General features: G+C 37.4%; 1 protein-coding gene across 2 annotated transcripts in view; it reads left to right on the plus strand.

Moving 5' to 3' along the window:
- Positions 1 to 4,833: 4,833 nt before the first annotated feature.
- Positions 4,834 to 20,556, plus strand: part of LOC107786990 (MADS-box protein EJ2) — a 30,587-nt gene continuing 14,864 nt past the window's right edge. The window contains exons 1-4 of one of the 2 annotated variants that reach the window (XM_075235185.1): positions 4,834 to 5,239; positions 6,899 to 6,977; positions 7,889 to 7,950; positions 15,118 to 15,144. In XM_075235185.1, the coding sequence (XP_075091286.1) occupies positions 5,055 to 5,239; positions 6,899 to 6,977; positions 7,889 to 7,950; positions 15,118 to 15,144 (353 nt within the window). In that variant the 5' untranslated portion in view covers positions 4,834 to 5,054. Of the gene's footprint in view, positions 5,240 to 6,898; positions 6,978 to 7,888; positions 7,951 to 15,117; positions 15,145 to 16,013; positions 16,287 to 20,556 lie in introns of those variants that run through there. The other variant, XM_075235186.1, reaches the window with a different exon arrangement.

Genomic DNA, 20,556 nt, shown 5'->3' on the forward strand with positions numbered 1-20,556 from the left:
AAGCCGAGTATTAGAGACCAGATATTAAATTTTATATAGACCAGAATAAGTTTGCTAGTGTATTTAGAAAAAAAATTGGGTATTAGAGACCCAAAAAAAATTCTATCCCTATAAGTACACTTTTAGGGACCATATAAAAAACTTATCGCTAAATACTGGTCCCTAATAATCCTTTTTCTTGTAGTGTGTCATATTATAACGGATTTTTTATCAATTGGCTATCAAATCAATAATTTTTAAAAATAGGGTACAGATTAAAAGGTGACACAAATATAGGGTACGGGTACAAATTCCGACTAATATTTTAAACAAGTTTGGTACTTCAAATTTTCTTGACCACGTGATTGTTGTCAAGAAGGACTACTGACGACAAAGACAAGGCTAATAAATTTAGAATAGAATATTCAAATAAATAATGTTGAATTTGTGATTATGATTTCACGTAATAATAGATAAATTAATTGTAACGAACCGGCCGATCGTTTCGAGAGTTATAACTCCATTTTTTTCATTCCTATTTCTTTTTGTGTTATTCAGCTATATTATATTATATCGGGTTAGTGAGTTCGAGTCCGGAAGGAACTCGGAGTGAAATGAGACACTTAGTCTCATAATTGAAATTTTAAGTTAGAAAAGTGGACCGGATATGGACCTATATGTAAACGACCTCGGATTTGAATTTTGATGATTCCAATAGCTCCGTATGGTGATTTTGGGCTTAGGAGCTTGTCCGGAATGTTATTTGGAAGTCCGTAGAGGAATTAAGCTTGAAATGCTGAAAGTTTTATTTTTGAGAAGTTTGACCGGAGGGGTTGACTTTTTGATATCGGGGTCGGAATCCGATTCTACAAATTGGAATACATCTGTTTTGTCATTTAGAACTTGTGTGCAAAATTTGAGGTCAATCACACGTGATTTGATAGGTTCCAGAGTTGTTTGTAGAAATTAGAAATTTCAAAGTTCATTAGGCTAGAATTGGGGTGTAATTCATGATTTTAGCGTTGTTTGAGGTGATTTGAGGATTCGACTAAGTTCGTATGATGTTTTAGGACTTGTTGGTATATTTGGTTGAGGTCCTGAGGGCCTCGGATGAGTTTCGGATGGTTAACGGATCAAAAATTGAACTAGAGCAGCTGCTGCAATTTTCTTCTGTTGGAAATTTCTTCTGCCAGATTCGAGCCCAGAAATCTCTCAGAATCGAGTCCAGAAATCGAGCCCAGATCGAGCCCAGAGTCGAGGGCCACGATCGAAGGCCCAGTATCTAGAACAAGGATCGAGGGCTAAGATCGAGAACGCCAAGATTGAGGCAAAATCAAGGTTGTCTGGGCAGAATTATAAAAATAGGGACTTCGTCCCATTTGCCATTTTTGATAAATTGGAGCTTGAGGAGAGGCGATTTTTTGATATATTTTCAAGGAAAACTTGAGGTAAGTCCCTTGTGATCATTTCTACTCCATAATATTGAATTATCATCGAATAATCTGACTAGATTACATGATTTTGAGGTGTACATCGGAGATTAGGACTTAGAAATTTAGAAATAAGATTTGTAGATTTGAGGGTCGAGTTGAGGTCGGATTTTGGTAAATAGGTATGGTTAGACTCGTGGTTGAATGGGCTTTCAAATTTTGTAACTTTTGTCGGGTTCCGAGACATGGGCCCCACAGGCAATTTTTGAGCTATTTTTTGGATTTTTATGAAAAAATCATTATTATCTTGTGGAATTAATTCCAATAAATTTTATTGACTGAAACGAATTATTTATGACCAGATTTGAGGCGTTTGGAGACCAATTCATGAGAAAAAGGCATTGCAGAATAAGAATTTCGCGGTTTGAGGTAAATAACGATTGTAAATCTAGTACTGAGGGTATGAAACCCCGGATTTCGTATCATTATACTATTTTGAAGTGACGCACATGCTAGGTGACGCGCGTGTGGGCATGCACTGTTGGGGTTTTGTGACTTGGTCCGCCCCGTAGCAACTGTAAAGTTGCATACTTTGTTCAAACCATATGATACTTATGTGTTTTAGAAAGAATTTCTGTAAATTAGGCTGAATGCCATGTTTGGGCCTTGCGCAAAAGCTGTTTGGACCCTTAGGGGCAGTTTCTTACCATTCTCTCACTGTTTTTGATTGAAAATCTATACTCAGTCATGTTTTTACTTGTTTACCGCATAACTCAGTTGTATGACTCTATTTTGATGCATATAAATATTTTGGGCCGAATTCCCTATTATACTTAAATGCCCGAGTGGCTTGAGAGGTTTATCACTAAGTGAGGCCGAGGGCCAGATTTGTGAGGATGAGTGTGGATCGGGGCTGCCCCGCCTGCAGCATACTTTATTATTATAGCACGTGAGTTGTCCGTGCAGATTATAGTGCTTGGGCTGAAGGAGCCCCTCCGGAGTTTGTACACTCCCCTCCTCCAGTGAGCACAGGTACCTACTGAGTGCGAGTGCCGAGTGCTGAGTGACTGGGAGGCATGAGTGATTGTGAGGTATGCCCGAGTGGCACGAGTGACTGTGAGGTTTGCCCGAGGGGCTGTTTGTGATTTCATCATTTTTGCTCACCTTTGCATTGAGCTTTTGTTTGAAAAACTGTTGGAAAAAATAATTAAAAAAAGTCTTTAAATGATTTTTTTTAGTGGAACTGGGTTTAAACGAGATGTTTGATTCAAATCCTGATTTTTAAGAGCATGCGGTATTTTACTGAGATTTTTCCTGATATGAACGTTATATGCTTCATTGCTCGCCACTACTGCTCAGTCTTTATTTATTGTTGTTACTTACTGAGTTAGCATACTCACGTTACTCTCTGCACCTTGTGTGCAGATTCAGGTGTAGCTGGACACGGCAGCCGTTGTTGATTATTCTGGTTGCAGATTTTCTTAGAGATAGCAAGTTAGTTGTTTGGCGATCGCAGCCCCTGCTCTTCTCCCTCTTATCTTCCTCTAGTTGTATTTAGCTATTTTCCGGGCTGAGTTAACCTTGATATTGTTAGACAGATTGTAGTATATGCTCATGACTAGTGACACCCCGATGTCGGGCTTTTCTTTTCCGCACTTCTATTTTTCTTTGATTTGAACTCTTTAAATGGAGGTTTTATGTTAAATAACCTTGAAATTATCTTTGAAATGAAAATATCGGTTTGTTTTGAAAATGAGTCGGCTTGCCTAGTTCCACGATAGGCGCCATCACGACAAAAATTAGTTTGGGTCGTGACATTAATATCTCTCCCGCATTTTTTTGCATATTCAAAAGCGTAAGGGGAAAGTTTAAGTTATTTATCTATTTATTTTTTGATTCCCGGAGATAAAGAGCAAGCTTCCGTTGCCCTTGACAAAACAATATAATGAGTAAATCTGTAAATGGAAAGAAAGAAAAAGAAAGTTAAAAAAAGAACGCGGGGAAGGGGAAATACTCACGATATTAGGGGGAGAGTCGTCCAATGAAGCGTCGACACGCAGCGGAGAGTAAAAGGTCGAGAATGTCACTTTTAAGGTGGTTGTTCATATCCAATGGGTATTGCGATGTGATACATTAACTTACCCAAAACCCACAAAAAGCAAAATATCTAGAAAGTAATACTCTTCTGTTTCAATTTATGTGAACATATTTCTTTTTTAGTTCGTGCCAAAAAGAATGACATCTTTCCTTATTTGGAAACAATTTACTTTTATACAATGATTTATAGCCACACAAAATATATGTGCCTCATTTTACACCACAAGTTCAAAAATTTTCTCTCTTTTCTTAAACTCCGTGTCTAGTCAAATGAGTTCACATAAATTGAAACGGAGGGAGTAAGTAATATACAGACTACCCCTTAGTTATAGCTAACTGTAACTAAGTAGGGTAACTCTAGGTGCCCTCATCCCCATTCCTCACTCAAATGGCTATACTTGTATTCATCTGTAAAATACTCTCTCGGTTTCAATTTACATAACATACTCTTTTTATTAGTTATACATTTTTTTTATTTGGAAACAATTTAACTTTAAACTTTTTATTTTATCCACTTTTACCCTTAATGAGAAACATTTATAGCACACAATGTCATTGTTCCCACAAAACTTTTGTCCCTTAAGCTTTTAGGATCACATATTTTAAAAGTCTTTTTTTTTTTCCTTAAATTTTGTGTCAAGTCAAACTACATCATCTAAATTGAAATAGAAGAAATATGTTGTAATTTCTTTTCTTACAATACTTCTAAAAGTTAAGCTATCACAGTGAGTTAGGTATCATTTTTATCAATAACAACAATAACAACAACAACAATAAATTCTGTATAATTTCACGAGTAGGGTTCGACGAGGATAGAGTGTACGCAGATTTAACCCATAGCTGGTGAAGATAGAAAGACGATTTTCGATAAATCATTGGCTCAAGCAAAAAAGAAAAGAAGAAGAAAAGAAAGAATAAGAAGAAGATATTTTACCAGTTTATCAATTAATGATTATCCCATAATTTAATTCTATATAATTAACTCATAAGCGATTTGAATTTGTAAATATTTTTTATACTAAATAAAACTTATATATATATATATATAGAGAGAGAGTTTTTTTCTATATAGAGGAATTATTAGATACACTTTTTAGGGTATGCGGACCACTTGACTCTAAGGGTAAAATATAAATGTGCATTCCTCAGGTGAGATCCATAGGATGCTGATGACTTGGTTGGTTTGAGAATACATAATCATTAACCTGATTTATTAATTCTTTTCATTTTTTGTTTTAAGTGAGAGGAGGTCTTTTTTTCGAATAGGGTATTGTTGGGGGTTTTCGGGAGGAGGGGGGGGGGGGTAGGGGATAAGAAAAATACCAGCTGGTTATAGGTAAGGGACCAAAGATACAGAAGCCCCAGGGTTTCCATTTTTTTCATCTTCTCTCCCCTCTTTCATTTCACTCATTTCATTTAATTTGGTACCCTTTTTTAATCTTTGCACTACTAAAAGTAGTTCCAGCTGCTAACCAAGAGCGGAATAATCCCTCATATCATCTCTCTGGCAAATTACAAAGATAGAAAGAAAGAGAAAAGAGAATAAAAATGGGAAGAGGAAGAGTAGAGCTGAAGAGAATAGAGAACAAAATAAACAGGCAAGTTACTTTTGCTAAGAGAAGAAATGGACTTCTCAAGAAAGCCTATGAACTTTCTGTTCTCTGCGATGCTGAGGTTGCTCTTATCATCTTCTCTAATCGTGGTAAACTCTATGAGTTCTGCAGCACTTCAAGGTATTACAAAAATAACCTCTTCTTCCTACTAAATCTCTTTCGGTTTATATATATAATAACCTCTTCTTTTCTATATATATATTTTTTTGCTACTTCTCTATGTTTTCTAGGGTCTGCTTTTTTCGAAACCCTTATATGTGGAAGTTCAAAACAAGAATTGCAAATTTCTGGTTTTCAATTACTTCATCAACTTTAGTTTAATGAGTTCCATTCTCTCTCACTTCAATTTTTATGCAAGATCTGATTTGTCTTAATATGCCGTAATTTTACCACATATATATATATGATCGAATTCTCTCTCTATACTTAAGATTTGATTTTTCATTTGGGATATCAACTATTTTACAATTCTTCTTTCATTCTTCAGAGGATCTACTTCTTTCTGTTATCATCTTGTAGTATTTGTTTTTTAAACTATCTGGCATATGTAAAAATTGATGTTGTTTGTTTTATTTTTTCTGGACAGTCTTTGCTATATAAGTTTTTATACCTGAATATTTTTGAAATTTTATTTCCTTTCCCCTTAGAGTCATTCTTGGCTTGCAGATAGATTTCTATGAATTTGATTTCTAATTTAAAAAAATTATCATCTTTTGAATGAAACTATTGAGCACTAAACACCACTCGCTAAAGGAACTACCAAAATTTCTGAAAACCTAATCAGCAATTTTCCACGTTACTATCATACAGTATTTCACTGTTAAGATTTGATTTGCAGAGGTGTCATGTTTGACAGTCCAAATACTGCTACTTTTGTTCTTTGATTCCCAAGAGTCAAGACGGAGCTAAGGCTGCTTAGTTTCGAAGCTGCCAAAGCTTTAAATCCCTTTGGAAAAAAAAATTAATAGAGTAATGATTATAAAAAATGTACTCAATTATTTAAAAGTAGAATTTCCACCAGATAATTGTCAATATTTGTGACCAGGAGTCGATATATTTTGGTAATTTGAGTGCTTGAACCATGTTGAGCAATACAGTTTGATTATTAAATAGATACATTTTCACTTATATTTTTTATATTTGTTAATAAATTTAAATAACATGAGTTAATCCAGACCTGTTACATATATTTCCACCAGTCATTTCTTTTATTTCACTATATATTCAAAACGAGAATTCTTTTGACCAATGACTTCTGTTTGTTAATTGATAGAAATAATCTCTTTATGTATTAGGATTCTTCATAACATGCAAAATTCGCAACCAGAGAACTTTGGTATTACATGAGTATAGAGAAAAATTTAGAACAAATATTGCTGTTTTTGTCTGAAGAGTAGATCTCTTATGCAAAAAACTTAAAAGAATTTCGATTTAATAAGAGGAGATAGTCACCGGAAATTACTAAGCTCCTCTTTGGCCATAGATTTTGGCTATAATTATTTTTCAATTTTTTTTTGAAAACATTGTTTATTCATGGGAATATAATTAGGTTTTGGAAAAAAAGTCAACTTCCCAAAAACTTGTTAAGGGTAGTTTCTTGGTGAAATTTTTTTCTCCACTCACAAAACTTTAACTTTTATTTCAAGTAAAATTCATGTTCAATCATAACTTTAACTTTCAAAAATTATTTTTCAACACAACTTCAAAAACTCTTTTCTCACGTTTCAACCAAATCTATGTCCAAACACTAGCTAAATATGTCAATTTTCATTCTTACAGCATGATGAAAACAATTGAAAAATATAAACGTTGCAGCTATGCTACTTTGGAAGCCAACCAATCAGCCACTGATACTCAGGTAAGTATTCATGTACTCTTTTCTTCATCTTAGCTGTGATAATATTATTCAGTAAGTGATTCTTTATTGGAAAACAAAGTTAATCTATAAGATGATTCTTTTTCTTTCACTTCGTGTCATTAATTTAATTAAATATTTTCATTCTTTGATCAGTTATTCTTTTTAGGAAAGAAGATTATTTTCAAAAACTGTGTTGCAACCAAACTCAAAGAAAAGGCTTTGAGTTTTAACACTTTTCCTTGGTTGAGTTTGGTTGATGTGATGTTGTCTCTATCAAATTAACTTTTCAGTCATTGCTAATTTTAGTGTTCTTTTCTCAACAATCACGACCGCATGTAATGTACAGGTCAAGTTAACATTTTCAAACTTTGCTACCATTCTTCTTGTTGTAGATGTTGTAATTGGTAAATTATTATTCAACATGAAACATACTTATCATCATAATCTGCATTTGTTTCATGTATAAGAGATAGTCAGTAATGTATACGCTTTGATGGGAAAACAGGAATGCAATACCATCTTATTAACTTGGTTCCACTAATTTGTAGAACTTAGCATTGATTATGCTTGGAAACAATAATCTTGATTATTTTTAAATAGGGGGCCTAAAAGCACAATTTTGGCCCTAATGGAAATAAAGTAGGAATGTGATCATTTCCTACATTTTATAGATGATGAGCATTTCACATCGCATATTCGTTATCGTTCTCTTGAGTTACTACACAGTCTATAATCTCAACTCCAAACCCTTGATATTTTAACTTCATGGTAGAATTGAACTTTTTTCATGCAGTATACTACACAAAAGAAAACACTTTTTTCTGATTAGTTACATTTTTCAAGTATAATTGATTAAACTCCTTAATTTTGTGAAATCATGGAAAAGATTAAAATTGCTAATTTTGTGACAGAACAACTACCACGGGTATTTGAGGCTAAAAGCTAGAGTTGAGCCCCTTCAACGATCTCAGAGGTAAGTTCCTAATCTTTTAATACTCCCTATATATATCTGTTTTAAAAGGCGTTTCTGGGGCGAGCCCCGGGGCGAGGCGTACCAAAAACGCCCCGCGCGCGATGGTGTGGGGCGAAAGTCTCAAGAGGCGTACGCCCTGCAATTTGGGGCGTACGTCCGTCCGTTCAGGGCGTACGCCCGGGCGTTCGGGGCGCATTTTTTTAGTAAGGAGTAAGCCCAGAGACTTTTTCAAATTAAAACAAAATTTGTTGAATTAGTCCTTCATATATTACCCAAATTCTCAAAAGTCAGTTGGGTAATTACTCAAAAGTTTTAAAAAGTAACTCAAAAGTATTAAATTTAAAAGTAAAGACCTTTTTTATTGATTTAAGCCCTAATTCATGGTTTTTTTAATTTTTTTATCTTGTCCGCTAGTCTGCTAATATCTCCCAAAAGCAACGAATATTTAATTTTTTTTACAAATACAAAGAGAACTACATTTTTCTTCATAGCAGCAAATTCAAAGTTCAAATTGCAGGTTAATCATCCTTTTTGTTCCTCCATATAGAAAACTTTATTCTTTTAGACTCAAATTACTTGTGCTTGTAAGTAACGTATAATAGATTGTTTTGATTAGTTTTTTGTGGGGATGGAGCACACATATATATAGTTTTCTTCAATTTTTATGCAATTTTACCTATTTATAAATATTAACTGTCATTATATTATTTTATAAAATATTAAAAATTAAATACCTATGGGGCTTACGCCCCGCTGAGGCATATGTAAAATGCCCCGCCTTACGCCCACGCCTTTTAAAATACTGGTCAAGATCCCAACACCTTTTTATTATATTTGTGAAAAAATATATATACACACACCCATTGATTTGTTACCTTTTATGAAAATAATTATACAGAAATCTTCTTGGGGAAGATTTGGGGACATTAAGTTAGCGTTTAGCCATAAATTCCCAAATTAATTTTGAAAATTCTGATTTGGGTGAAGTTTGGTTTGAAGATAAAAATGTGTTTGGACATGAGTTTTCAAAAGATATTTCACTTTTTTTGCTGAAAAACATTAAACATGACTTAAATCCATAAGTTCTAAAAACTAACACAAATACCCAATAGTACCTTCATCAATAACATTCATTGTATTATCACAAACCACAGTCCTGAACATAAATAAATTTGGTACAAAATTATCATTTTTATAATGACCTACATAATACACTATCAGATGACCGAGAAGACGAAGCAGCATTGTTACAAATAATAAATGGTGGGCTCTTTTATAAAATACAAAAGTTTGGAACAATTTTTAAAAGATGTAATAGTAATATTTTGGGCCAATTTGGGATTTGGGAATTTGCCAAAATATGAATCAAATTTATGAACAAACATGTATTTTCCAAAAAAAAAAAATCAAATATATTTTGACAAAATTTATGGCCAAACGGGTCGTAAGTGTGTTTATTTTTTTTTACTTCATAACCACTTAATGGTCTGAATAGGTCTGTAAGATTAAGATCTATGACAAAGACTTTATTTCATTAAAATGCTATCATCTACATTCATTATTAGTTGCCACCACCGCCTACCATTATCAACTATCACCATGCCACCTACCATCACCATACTCCACCACCACCACCACCATCATCATCCTCAATCATAGCTGCCATGCACCATTATCAACAACCACCACCCACCATCTCACTACCTTCGCCACCATCATTCTCAACCAAAAACTCATACATCTCAACTATCACAACTAACCACCCAATCACCATAAAGAATAATAGTCGGCACTGCCACCATTATAAACTACCACCACCTTCCTTAATCACAACCACAACCACTATCACCACCCACCATTATTAATTATTATTACCCACCACCATCATCCTCAACCATAATCGCCATCACCACCAGTTACCACTAGTTACTACCCAGCACCACCACTAGCAACCAAAACTACCACAAATCACCGCCTCTAGTCAGCATTCACAAACAAAAATTAAAAAATACAAAACTACCATATATATATATATATATATATATATATATATATATATATATATATATTATTAACAGAATATTAGATTAATTTATATTTTATTTGAATTTTATGTTCATTAATTTTCAAATAAAGATAAATTTTGTACATTCAGATGTTAAAATACAAATAGTCTTAATCATTTAGTATTCAGATCTTAATACACATCTTAATATTCAGATGTGTATTCAAATTCAAATAACTCAATCTTAATGCACATCTTGATATTCAAATATCTTAATCTTAAAAAAAAAACAAAGCCTTAGTATTCATACTACCATTGTACCATTGGAATCAACATTTAGCATTGGTGGGCATGTTCTGACAAAGGTCATAAGTTGCATCCATCATGAAAATATCCAAACACTTGTTATGTAACGACCCGATCGGTCGTTTTGAGCTCTAGCACGTTGTTCGGTAGTTTGAGGCCTCGAGTAGCTTCACTTCATGTTGTATGACTTGTACGCGTGGTCGGAATTGAATTTTGGGAAGTTCAGAGTGGTTTCGGAGGAAAGATTCTAAATTCAGAAGCTTTACGTTCGAAGAGTTGACTAAGGTTTGACTTTTGAGTAAACGACCTCGGAATCAGGATTTAAAGGTTCCAATAGGTTCGTATGATGATTTCGGACCTGGATGTATGTTCGAGTTGAGTATCGGGAGATCGGGAGCATTTCGGCATCTATTTTGGAAGGTTAGCATTTTGGAAGTTTAATAATTTCTTAAGTTTGATGGAAGTGATATTTGGTATTATCGATGTCCGTTTGGGGTTTCGAGCCTTGAAAAAGGTTCGTATCATAATTTGTGACTTGTACGTAAAGTTTGGCATCATTCTGGAATGTTGATATGATTTGGACGTGTTCCTCAAAGTTTGGAAGTTTGAAAATTGAAAGAAAGATTTTGATCGTCGAGTCATGATTTTGATGTTATTTGTGGCGTTTTGAGCCTTTGGATAAGTTTGTATAAGGTATTGGGACTTGTTGGTGTGATTGGATGGGGTCCCGGGGGCCTCGGGTTTGAAACGGATTGAAACTTGGAATTGAGGACATGTTGTTGCTGCTGAAGCCTGGTGTCATCGCACCTGCGGAAGGAGTGGCCGCAGGTGCGGTCACGCAGGTGTGTAGGGGCCATCGTAGGTGCAATTTTAGTGGAAGCAACCTGGGAACGCAGGTGCGAGGAAACTTCCGCACCTGCGAAGTCGCAGATCCGGAGAAGTGATCGCAGAAGCGGAAGGAGCTAGGCAAGACTGGAGTCGCAGAAGCGGAAGGAGCTGGACAAGACTGGAGTCGCAGAAGCAGAAGGAGCTGGGCAAGACTGGAGTCGCATAAGTAGAAGGGCTCCGCATGTGCGAGTGCGCAGGAGCGAAAGTTGGACCGCATAAGCGATCACGTAGGAGCAGACTGTCACAACCCAAAATCCAACTAGTCGTGATGGCACCTAACCCAACCCGCTAGGTAAGGCAACTTTCAATTATCCAATTCCAATAACAATTATTAAAGTAATTTAAGTGAATAATCATCTTAATCTTATACATCCCCCAAGAACTAGTAGTACAAATTATGAGCTTCTAAGAATAGAGTATACAAAGCGGAAATAAAATAAATACATAGTCTGTTTGAATAATACATAAACACAGCTTTTATAAATCTAAGGCTACCATGAACAAGAGGAAGCTACAACAGGTACATCTTCAAATCCCGCAACTATCGAGCACAGTAACAACAGCAGCCAACATCTGCACGCAATGTGCAGAAGTGTAGTATCAGTACAACCGACCACATGTACTGAGTAAGTAACAAACCTAGCCGTAGGTTGAAAGTAGTGACGAGCTTCCACCAAGGTCGGGTCCAAAACCAATAGTCCACAACAATCTATAACAACATAAAGCAAATAATACCAGAAGTAACTCAAAGATAAAATACTCAGCCAAATAATGGTTTCAAAAATGGTAGTTCTTTCTTTCAAATACATCAGTGAAAACCCAAATCGTTTGCCGAAATTGTCAATAATACGAATATTTCTAAAACAATAAATGTCTCCAAAAATCCTTTCAATAATAAATAATATGTTTCATTTTCCTTCCGGATAACCCGTGTAAAACAAATGCATCACTATGCCCATCTGTCAAAAATGTGTGAGAAATCATGAATGATGTGATGTTGTACAGCATGACGAAAAATACATCTCTATGCCTGTATGTCATGTGTGCATGCCAATGCGATGTAATTCAGTGATAAAATCATAAACAGCCCCTCGGGCAGAACATCACTCATATACAGCCCCTCGAGCAAACCTCACAGTCACTCGTGTCACTAGGGCATACCTCACAATCACTCTTGCCACTCGGGCATACCTCACAATCACTCTTTCCACTCGGGCATACCTCACAATCACGCATGCCTCCCAGTCACTCAGCACTCGGCACTCGCACTCAGTAGGTACCTGCGCTCACTGGGGGTGTGTACAGACTCCGGAGGGGCTCCTTCAGCGCAAGCGCTATAATCTGCATAGACAACTCATGTGCTGCATGGACAACTCATGTGCTTTAATAATAAAGTATGCTGCAGGCGGGCAGCCCCGATCCACACCCATCCTCACAATCAGGCCCTCGGCCGATATCAAATATGTTGCGGCGTGCAGCCTGATCCCATAAATATGCAACATGCTGTGGCTTGCAGCCCGATCCCATAAATATCCTCATAAATCAGGCCCTCAGCCTCACTCAGTCATAAACCTCTCAAGCCACTTGGGCATTTCAGTAAAACAGGGCATTCGGCCCAAAACATTTATATGAATTAAAATAGAGTCATAAAACTGAGTTATGATATGCAATGAAATGAATATGACTGAGTATGAATTTTCAATTTAAAACAAATAATTCACAGCAATATGACCTCTGTGGGTCCCAATAATACTGGCACATAGCCTCAATCATGATTTTTAATATGCTTTTTAGCTTAATTTCTCTAACTCATAAAACGCATGGAAAATGCCAAGATCATTTAACTACAAAATTTCACTGAAACAATTATGTCACAATTTCTATAGTGCACGCCCACACTCCCGTCACCTAGCATGTGCGTCACCTCCTAACAATTCACAAAATACATATATTCATGGTTCATACCCTCAACTCCAAGATTAGAAGAGTTACTTACCTCGAACAGGCCAAATCCAAAATCGAGCAAGCTAAGCAATGCTCCAGAAATTCCATCTGCGCGTATCAACTTCCAAATGGCTCGAATCTAGTCACAATTAATTTGATTCAGCCCACAAAAATTATAAGAATTAATTCCATATCAAAATACTAATATTTTCAAAAAATTCGAAATTACACACCAAAAATCACTCGTGGGGCCCACGGTTCGAAATCTGACAAAACTAACAAAATACGATAACCCATCCAATTACAAGTTCAACCATACTAATTTCACTCAAATCCGACTCTAAATCGGTATTCAAACTTGAAAAATTCGTTTTGTGACATTATAGAAATTTCCTTCTATTTCTCTTGAAGATTCAATAATCTTACACCAAAAATGAAGATTAATTCATGGAATATAATCACAAGGGATTTAAGAACACTTACCTCAAGTTGTATGGAAAATTTCTTCTCCAAAATCGCCCAACCCGAGCTCCAAAATATGAAAATGGGTGAAAATGTTGAACCCTCGAATTTTAAGGTTCTGCCCAGTCGATTTCCGCATCTGCAGACAAGGGGTCGTACCTGCAACCCTCGCTTCTACAAAAAAATGGGCGCATTTGTGAGCTAGGCCGCTTCTGTGGAGAGCCAAGGGTGGATGCGACTCCGCGCCTGTGGATAAAATTCCGCACCTGCGCTGCCCGACTTCCTCACCCTTTTCCGTTTCTGCGCCAACCCTTCGCAGATGCGGCCTCGCAGATGCAGGCAAATTCCTCGCACCTGCGAGCACTTCCCTGTACCACACTTGGCCGCTTCTGCGGGTTATTTCACGCACATACGGCTTCACACCTGCGATCAAAATCTTCGCAGGTGCGATCACACCAATAGGCAGCAGTTCCAGCATTTCCTTAAGTCCAAATTTGATCCGTTAACCGTCCGAAACTCAACCGAGGCCCTCGGGACCTCAACCAATTGTATCAACAAGTCCCATAATATAACACAGACCTATTCGAGGCCTCAAATCACACCTAACAATATCGAAATGATGAATTACTCCTCAATTCAAAATCAACGAACTTTGAACTTTCAAATTCTACATCTTGTGCCAAAACACATCAAATCAATCCGGAATGACTTCCAATTTTGCGCACAAGTCACATTTCACATTACGGACCTATTCCAATTTCCAGAATCGGAATCCGACTTGGATATCAAAAAGTCAACGCACCGATCAAACTTTTCAAAAATTCATCTTTCGGCATTTCAAGCCTAATTCCAGTACGGACCTCCAAATAATTTTCCGGACACGCTTCTAACTCCAAAATATGGAGCTATTGGAATTAGCAAAATTCAAATTCGAGGTCGTTTAAACATAAGTCCGCACTGGACCCGAACCAAATACCCCCGGCAATTCACACAACAACTGTAAAGTACAATTTGAGAAGTAAATGGGGAAACAGGGTTGTAATACTCAAAACGATCAGCCGGGTCATTATACAGACTTTGGTCGGCAGAATTTGATTTGCCCGGGCTTAGGGAGAACCGCACCTGCGATTGGCAGTGGTGCTTTTAAATCTAGACTTAGCTCTCATTTTTCTCTTGAGTGGCCGAATTTGGGGAGCTATTTTGAGGGGGGTTTCATTATGCAATACAAGGTAAGTAATTTTCCATTTGTTGTAAATTAAATATATGGTTTATATATGGATTTAAGGATGAAAATTTATGAAAATTATGGAATTTTGGTAGGAAACCTAGAATTTGGTATTTTTGGATTTTGACCACGAAATTGGACATGGAATTAGGAATAAATTATGTATTTGAGTTCGCAATGTTATGGGCAAAGTTATCTTCGAAAATATTCGGAATCCGTACATGTAGGCTCGAGGGTTGACTTTGTTGACCTTTCGAGGGGAGTTGGTAATTGTTATAAATTAATTAATTATGAGTATTAGAGTACATTCTTATTGGTTTGCACACTGTTTGACTAGCTTTGGATCGACGAGCATCGGTTTGAGGTGTTGAGAGGCTTTGGAGCCAGTTATGGAACTTCAAAGCGAGGTAAGTCTCCTGTCTAACTCTGTGAGAGGGAAACTACCTCTAGGTGATGTGATTGTTATGTGCTACTAGTTGTGGGTGCTACGTACGCACGAGGTGACGAGAGTCCGTACGTAGCTAAAGCATGTTTATGTCCGGGTAGACTTATGACTTTATCATGTAATATTTGAATTATTTGAACTCATTTTGCTAGCTTAATTAAGTGAATTTATAATTGAAATTGATTTAAGAATATATATTAGTTGTTGGCAAAATATTTGATAAACGGTAAAGGATATATCCACTTTATGCTCAGGTACTTGTATTGTAAGCACATGACTCGTAATTCGATAAATTCCTTCCTTTCTTGTGGAGCGGGCCGAATGTCTCGGCAGTATAATAGATACATCTATGGTTTGTGCCACTCGATCATCGACATTGTATATATTATTCTGGATCGGGCCAAATGACTTCGGCATAATCGTGCGTTATTTCGCTTGCAATCCGAATATTCACGAGGTTATCCTTCCACTAATGCCTGACATCTTATATGGTATTCCTTATCCATTTGATACTGGCACTTAGATACAGTTGAGTTGTTGAGGTAAAATATAAGACTGAGGAATTCATACCTTTAAAAGAAATTTTTGGAAGATTATTTAACTTAAAGATTTACCCTATTATTGTTGTGTGCTTCATATATGCTTATGATCTATTATATTGCTTTATTGGACCTCTAGTAAGTGTTGATGTCGACCCCTCATCACTACTTCTCCGGGGTTAGGCTAGATACTTACTGGCTACACGTTGATTTACGTACTCATGTTACACTTCTGCACTAAATGTACAGGATCTGACAGGTTCAATTGGTGGTCTTTTTGGCGCGTAGGCACAGCTGCTGAGGAGACTTTATGGTGAGATGCATTCCAGGCTACGTATCGCAGCCCACAAAGTCTCTATCGTACTATTTACTTTACCCTGTCTTATTTACATTTCGGATAGATATTGTATTATTATTGTACTCCTTAGTAAATACTCATGTACTTGTGACATCGGATTTTTGGATGTTCTAGAATTTGTTTAAGGTTTGCTTAACCTCGATACACTCTTACTCGTATATTATTTAAATTGTATTTATCTACGACTTTAACATATTTATGTCTCCACCTAACAAGATTCATAATTTCAAAAATACTAAAATGAATAATTAAGTTGGTAGTTCACCGTTGGCTTGCCTAACGGCGACGTTGGGTGTCATCACGGTCTATAGTGAGTTTTGGGTCGTGACAAATTGGTATCAGAGCCCTAGGTTCACTTGGGTCTCACGAGTCATGAGCAATTCTAGTAGATTCTTGCGGATCGGTACGGAGAAATAAGTACTTAACTTTAAGAGGCTACAGGGCTGTTAGGAGCACTTCCCTTCTTGATTCCTCATCGTATGATTTGATTCCATTGAAGCTTATGCCTTCATTTCCTTCATACTCAATATTATGTGACGTGGAGTACTTGTTATCAACTGGGCATCAGGGAGTCGTAGTGGTACTGCATATGTGGTGCAGGATGTTTCTCCATACGTATTTGAGCGAGTTATTATCATCATCTTGTGGAAGAGGTTCTGTCGTTTCAGCCTTGTACCCTTATTTCCTATGGTTCGAGGCTATGTACCGATTATTATGATATTCATGCATTGTTATCGCATAGTGATGGTGTAATAGTATGGTGCTTGTTTATGTGTCGAGGCAGTGAATGACTCGAAAGGAGGATTTCTCAATTCATGGTTTATAGGTTTGGCATTTAATTCAAGTAAAGGAAAGGCAATTGGACTATGAATGTTCAGGATTTGGTTGACGGAGTAACGAGACTTGATATTTTCGAGCATGATGGAATTTTTATTTGGGGTGTGGTGTCACCGTCCTTGTTAGAATGCATTAAGGCCTATGGGTGTTAGGGTCTCCTTTGATTTGCCTTCCGAGCAGGGTGTTGTAGAATGATGCCCAAGTAGCGGTTATCAGATATGGCAGCGTATGTTGGCTTAAAAGTTGAATCAGTGCTCATAATGTTGATGGTTCGTAGGAGATGATCTTTATGGTGTCTCAGAGTTGGTGGCAGATTACCCGTTCGGGTGCTATAAAGATGGATTATGATTTGGGGAAGTATCTTGGCAGCAAGGGAGGAGGAAAGACATGGCGGGAGGTATCTCGCGGTGGTTAAATTGCTAGCAGGTCAAGTATGAAAAGCTGAGGTCAAGAAGTTGCTTAGAGGAGATGGTTTAACCTAAGTGGGAAAGGCGGAGTAGCAAATGGATTCTGTGGTAGGTTAGCCATATGCCTTGAGAAAAGTTTAGAGCGATTTGGGAATCATAGTAGACAATGACTAGGTCTACGGATTTTATTTGGAATGGTGGCTACAGTGCTAAGGAAGGTTGAATATGAAGGAAAGAAGTTTGCTTGGAGTGTTTATGGGTGTAAGAGCTTGATTATCATTATGGGATACGACGTGACCTCAAGTTTGGAATGTATTGTTGAACTTTCGGTCTATGTCAATGGGGAATGAATAGACTTTTACAGGTAGTGGACGAGCATGGGCTCGGGAGGGTTTACTGATTTCTTATTAGTTGTACCCAATGCAGCGTCGTTGGAAGATGTCGGTATGGAATTCCATAGGTGGGATATCTCCTGTGATCAGGCCAGCGGTTGCGTGATTTCTGATGAAGCTTCTACGAGGAGTTCTACTTACTATCCGACAGAAGGTCGAATATGAGATTGTGGCTGATGATTTGAAATGTTCATGAAAAGTTTAACAAGGGACTATGAGAAATTTGGCGAGTTGACGGTGCGAGATCATGGTAAGTGAGAAGGAGGAATCTTTGTGGGTCTTACATTATGTGATGGTAGCTTAAAGCTAAGTGGGGGAGCCCACCGTCTACGATTGGATCGCATGGTTGTCTGCTTGTGCGGTTCTGGTTATGGGTACATTGTTGGATTACTTATGACTAAGAAAAGAAAACATCAGGGGTAATTCGAGCAAAGAACTTGATGAATGTGTGCTATATTTTGCCTTATCGATTCATGTGCAGGTTTTGGGAAGGCTCAGATTTTATGATTCTTGTGGATGTGATGTACAAGGAAAAGAATTCATCCGGTTATTTTTTTTAGTAGTGTTCATGTGCTATCAGAGCATTGGAGTTTGATTATATTCAGGACCAGGTTAGAGTGGTCGACTCTCAATAGTGGTTCTAATGGGTTCAGGGGTGTAAGCGCGATGTCTAAGGATTTCTAGTTCGTTGTATGGCTGAAGACTGGGATTTTGGGTCAGAGTGTGAAGAATACTTGGGGAATTTTCTATGCTATCATCAGGTCTGCGGGGTAGTGCTGGAGGAATGGGAGAAATATCTTTGGATTCGCAGAAGGTCTTGCAGAATGGGTGTACCAGTTAGAGATGCTATTGTGCACTTGAGGAGGGCAAGAGATTGTTCATGGGTATTGAGACGATGTGGTCTCGTGAATTGGGTAACTCGGGATGAGTGTTGTTGGGTTACATTATGTTTTGAATGGAGCGATTATTATTTCTAAGGCAAGTCAATAGCAAATTGGAAGAAGTTAGGTCGGTTAGTAATGGTTGAATCAGCATGATTGTGGCAATGATCAGTTCCTTCGGTGTGTTAAGTTATACATGTGGATTGTGGTTGTACGTGCGGGCTTGACAACCACCATAATCTGATTGATTTGGGAGGCATTTGATTCAAATGGCGTTGTTGTGTAAATGGATTTCTGGAAGAGTTATGGTGGTTTAGACCACGATTTGAGGTTTGTATTTTCTGTGGTTATGGGAATTCAGTCGCGTGTTGCAATGGTTCTTCTAAAATGAGTTAAGTGAAATGTTTCTAAATGATGAAGTGTTTATTCTATTGGTGGTTAAGGAGTTATGATAAAATTCTCGTACTCTCGTGTAGTGGCGTGGTAAGTGCAGCGAGCGGTACAGAAATTTGGAGGTTGAGGACCAAGGTCGAGGTTTGGTGTTCATAAGAATGTCACGAACTCGGAGGAGGGGGGAGATTTAATATGTTCAGAGTATGCTAGCATTATTTCGGGCAGTCTAGGGATGGTCTGTTTGTGGAAGAAGTGTTGGGTATTGAAATGCGGATGCTTGACTAGCACTATAGATGTAGCATGGTTGATGACCATTGATGTTTAGATTTTACTACCTGGTGCGGAATGTTGTGGGGGTATGTCCCATGAGAAGATCGTATAAATGTGACGTGTTAGTCATTCGATTGTTAGAGATTTCAATCATGTATGGAGATTTTGGTACTGTCGCCAATGGGAGAGGTTATGATTGGGAGGCGCTCTAATCCTTTAGTTGTGGACCGTGTGAGTTTGTTCCGGATTTGACGGTGTAACGACCCGACTTGTCGTTTTAAGAATTAGCGCCCCGTTTAGTGACTTAAGGTCTCGAAAAGCTTTGCAATATGTATTATGACCCACGGGTGTGGTCGAGTTTGATTTACTAAAGATTCAGAATTAAATTAAAAGAACAATCCTTATTTAGAAGCTTAAATGGAAAGAGTTGACCGGAGAGTTTACTTTTGAGAAAATGACTCCGGAATGAAATTTGGATGATGTCAATAGCTCTGTATGGTGATTATGGACTTAGGATCATGTCCGGAAAATTATTTGGAGGTCTGTAGTGGAATTAGGTATGAAATGGCGAAATATGAAATTTTTGGGAAAGTTTGACCGGGGGGTTGACTTTTTGATATCGGGGACAGAATCCAATTCTGGAAATTGGAATAGGTCCGTTATGTCATTTATGACTTGTGTACAAAATTTGAAGTCATTCCGGATTGATTTGATACATTTCGGCACAAAATATATAAGTTGAAAGATTTGAAAACTCATAATCCGATTCAACGCGTGATTCGTAATTTCAGTGTTGTTTGACGTGATTTGAAGCCTAGACTAAGTTCGTATTGTATTTTGGGATGTGTTGGTATATTTGGTTAAGGTCCCGAGGGTCGCGGGTGCATTTCGGATGGGCTACGGGTCATTTTCTCTTATTTTGGATGGCTGTTCTGATATCTGGTGTTCTCTTCTAAGCGATCGCGTCTTCTGTTTGGGGGACTGACCATTTTCCTTCTTTGCATTCACATAGGCCTGTCCGCGATCGCGGAAGTGTACCTTTTTCTTCTCCGCATTCGCACCTCACTGCTCGCGTTCGCATAGCCCAACTGTAACAGATGATGATTTCTTCTTCTCCTCTGCGATCGCATGCTATCTTCCGCGTTTGCATAGAGACCTTTTGTGGGTAGTGTCATTTCTTCTATGCGATCGCATGCATCATTCCGCGATTGCGTTCTACATTTTGAGACAGTAGCCATTTTCTTCTTCGCGATC

Source organism: Nicotiana tabacum, chromosome 17 (assembly GCF_000715075.1).
Source record: "Nicotiana tabacum cultivar K326 chromosome 17, ASM71507v2, whole genome shotgun sequence".
Lineage (NCBI taxonomy): Eukaryota > Viridiplantae > Streptophyta > Magnoliopsida > Solanales > Solanaceae > Nicotiana > Nicotiana tabacum.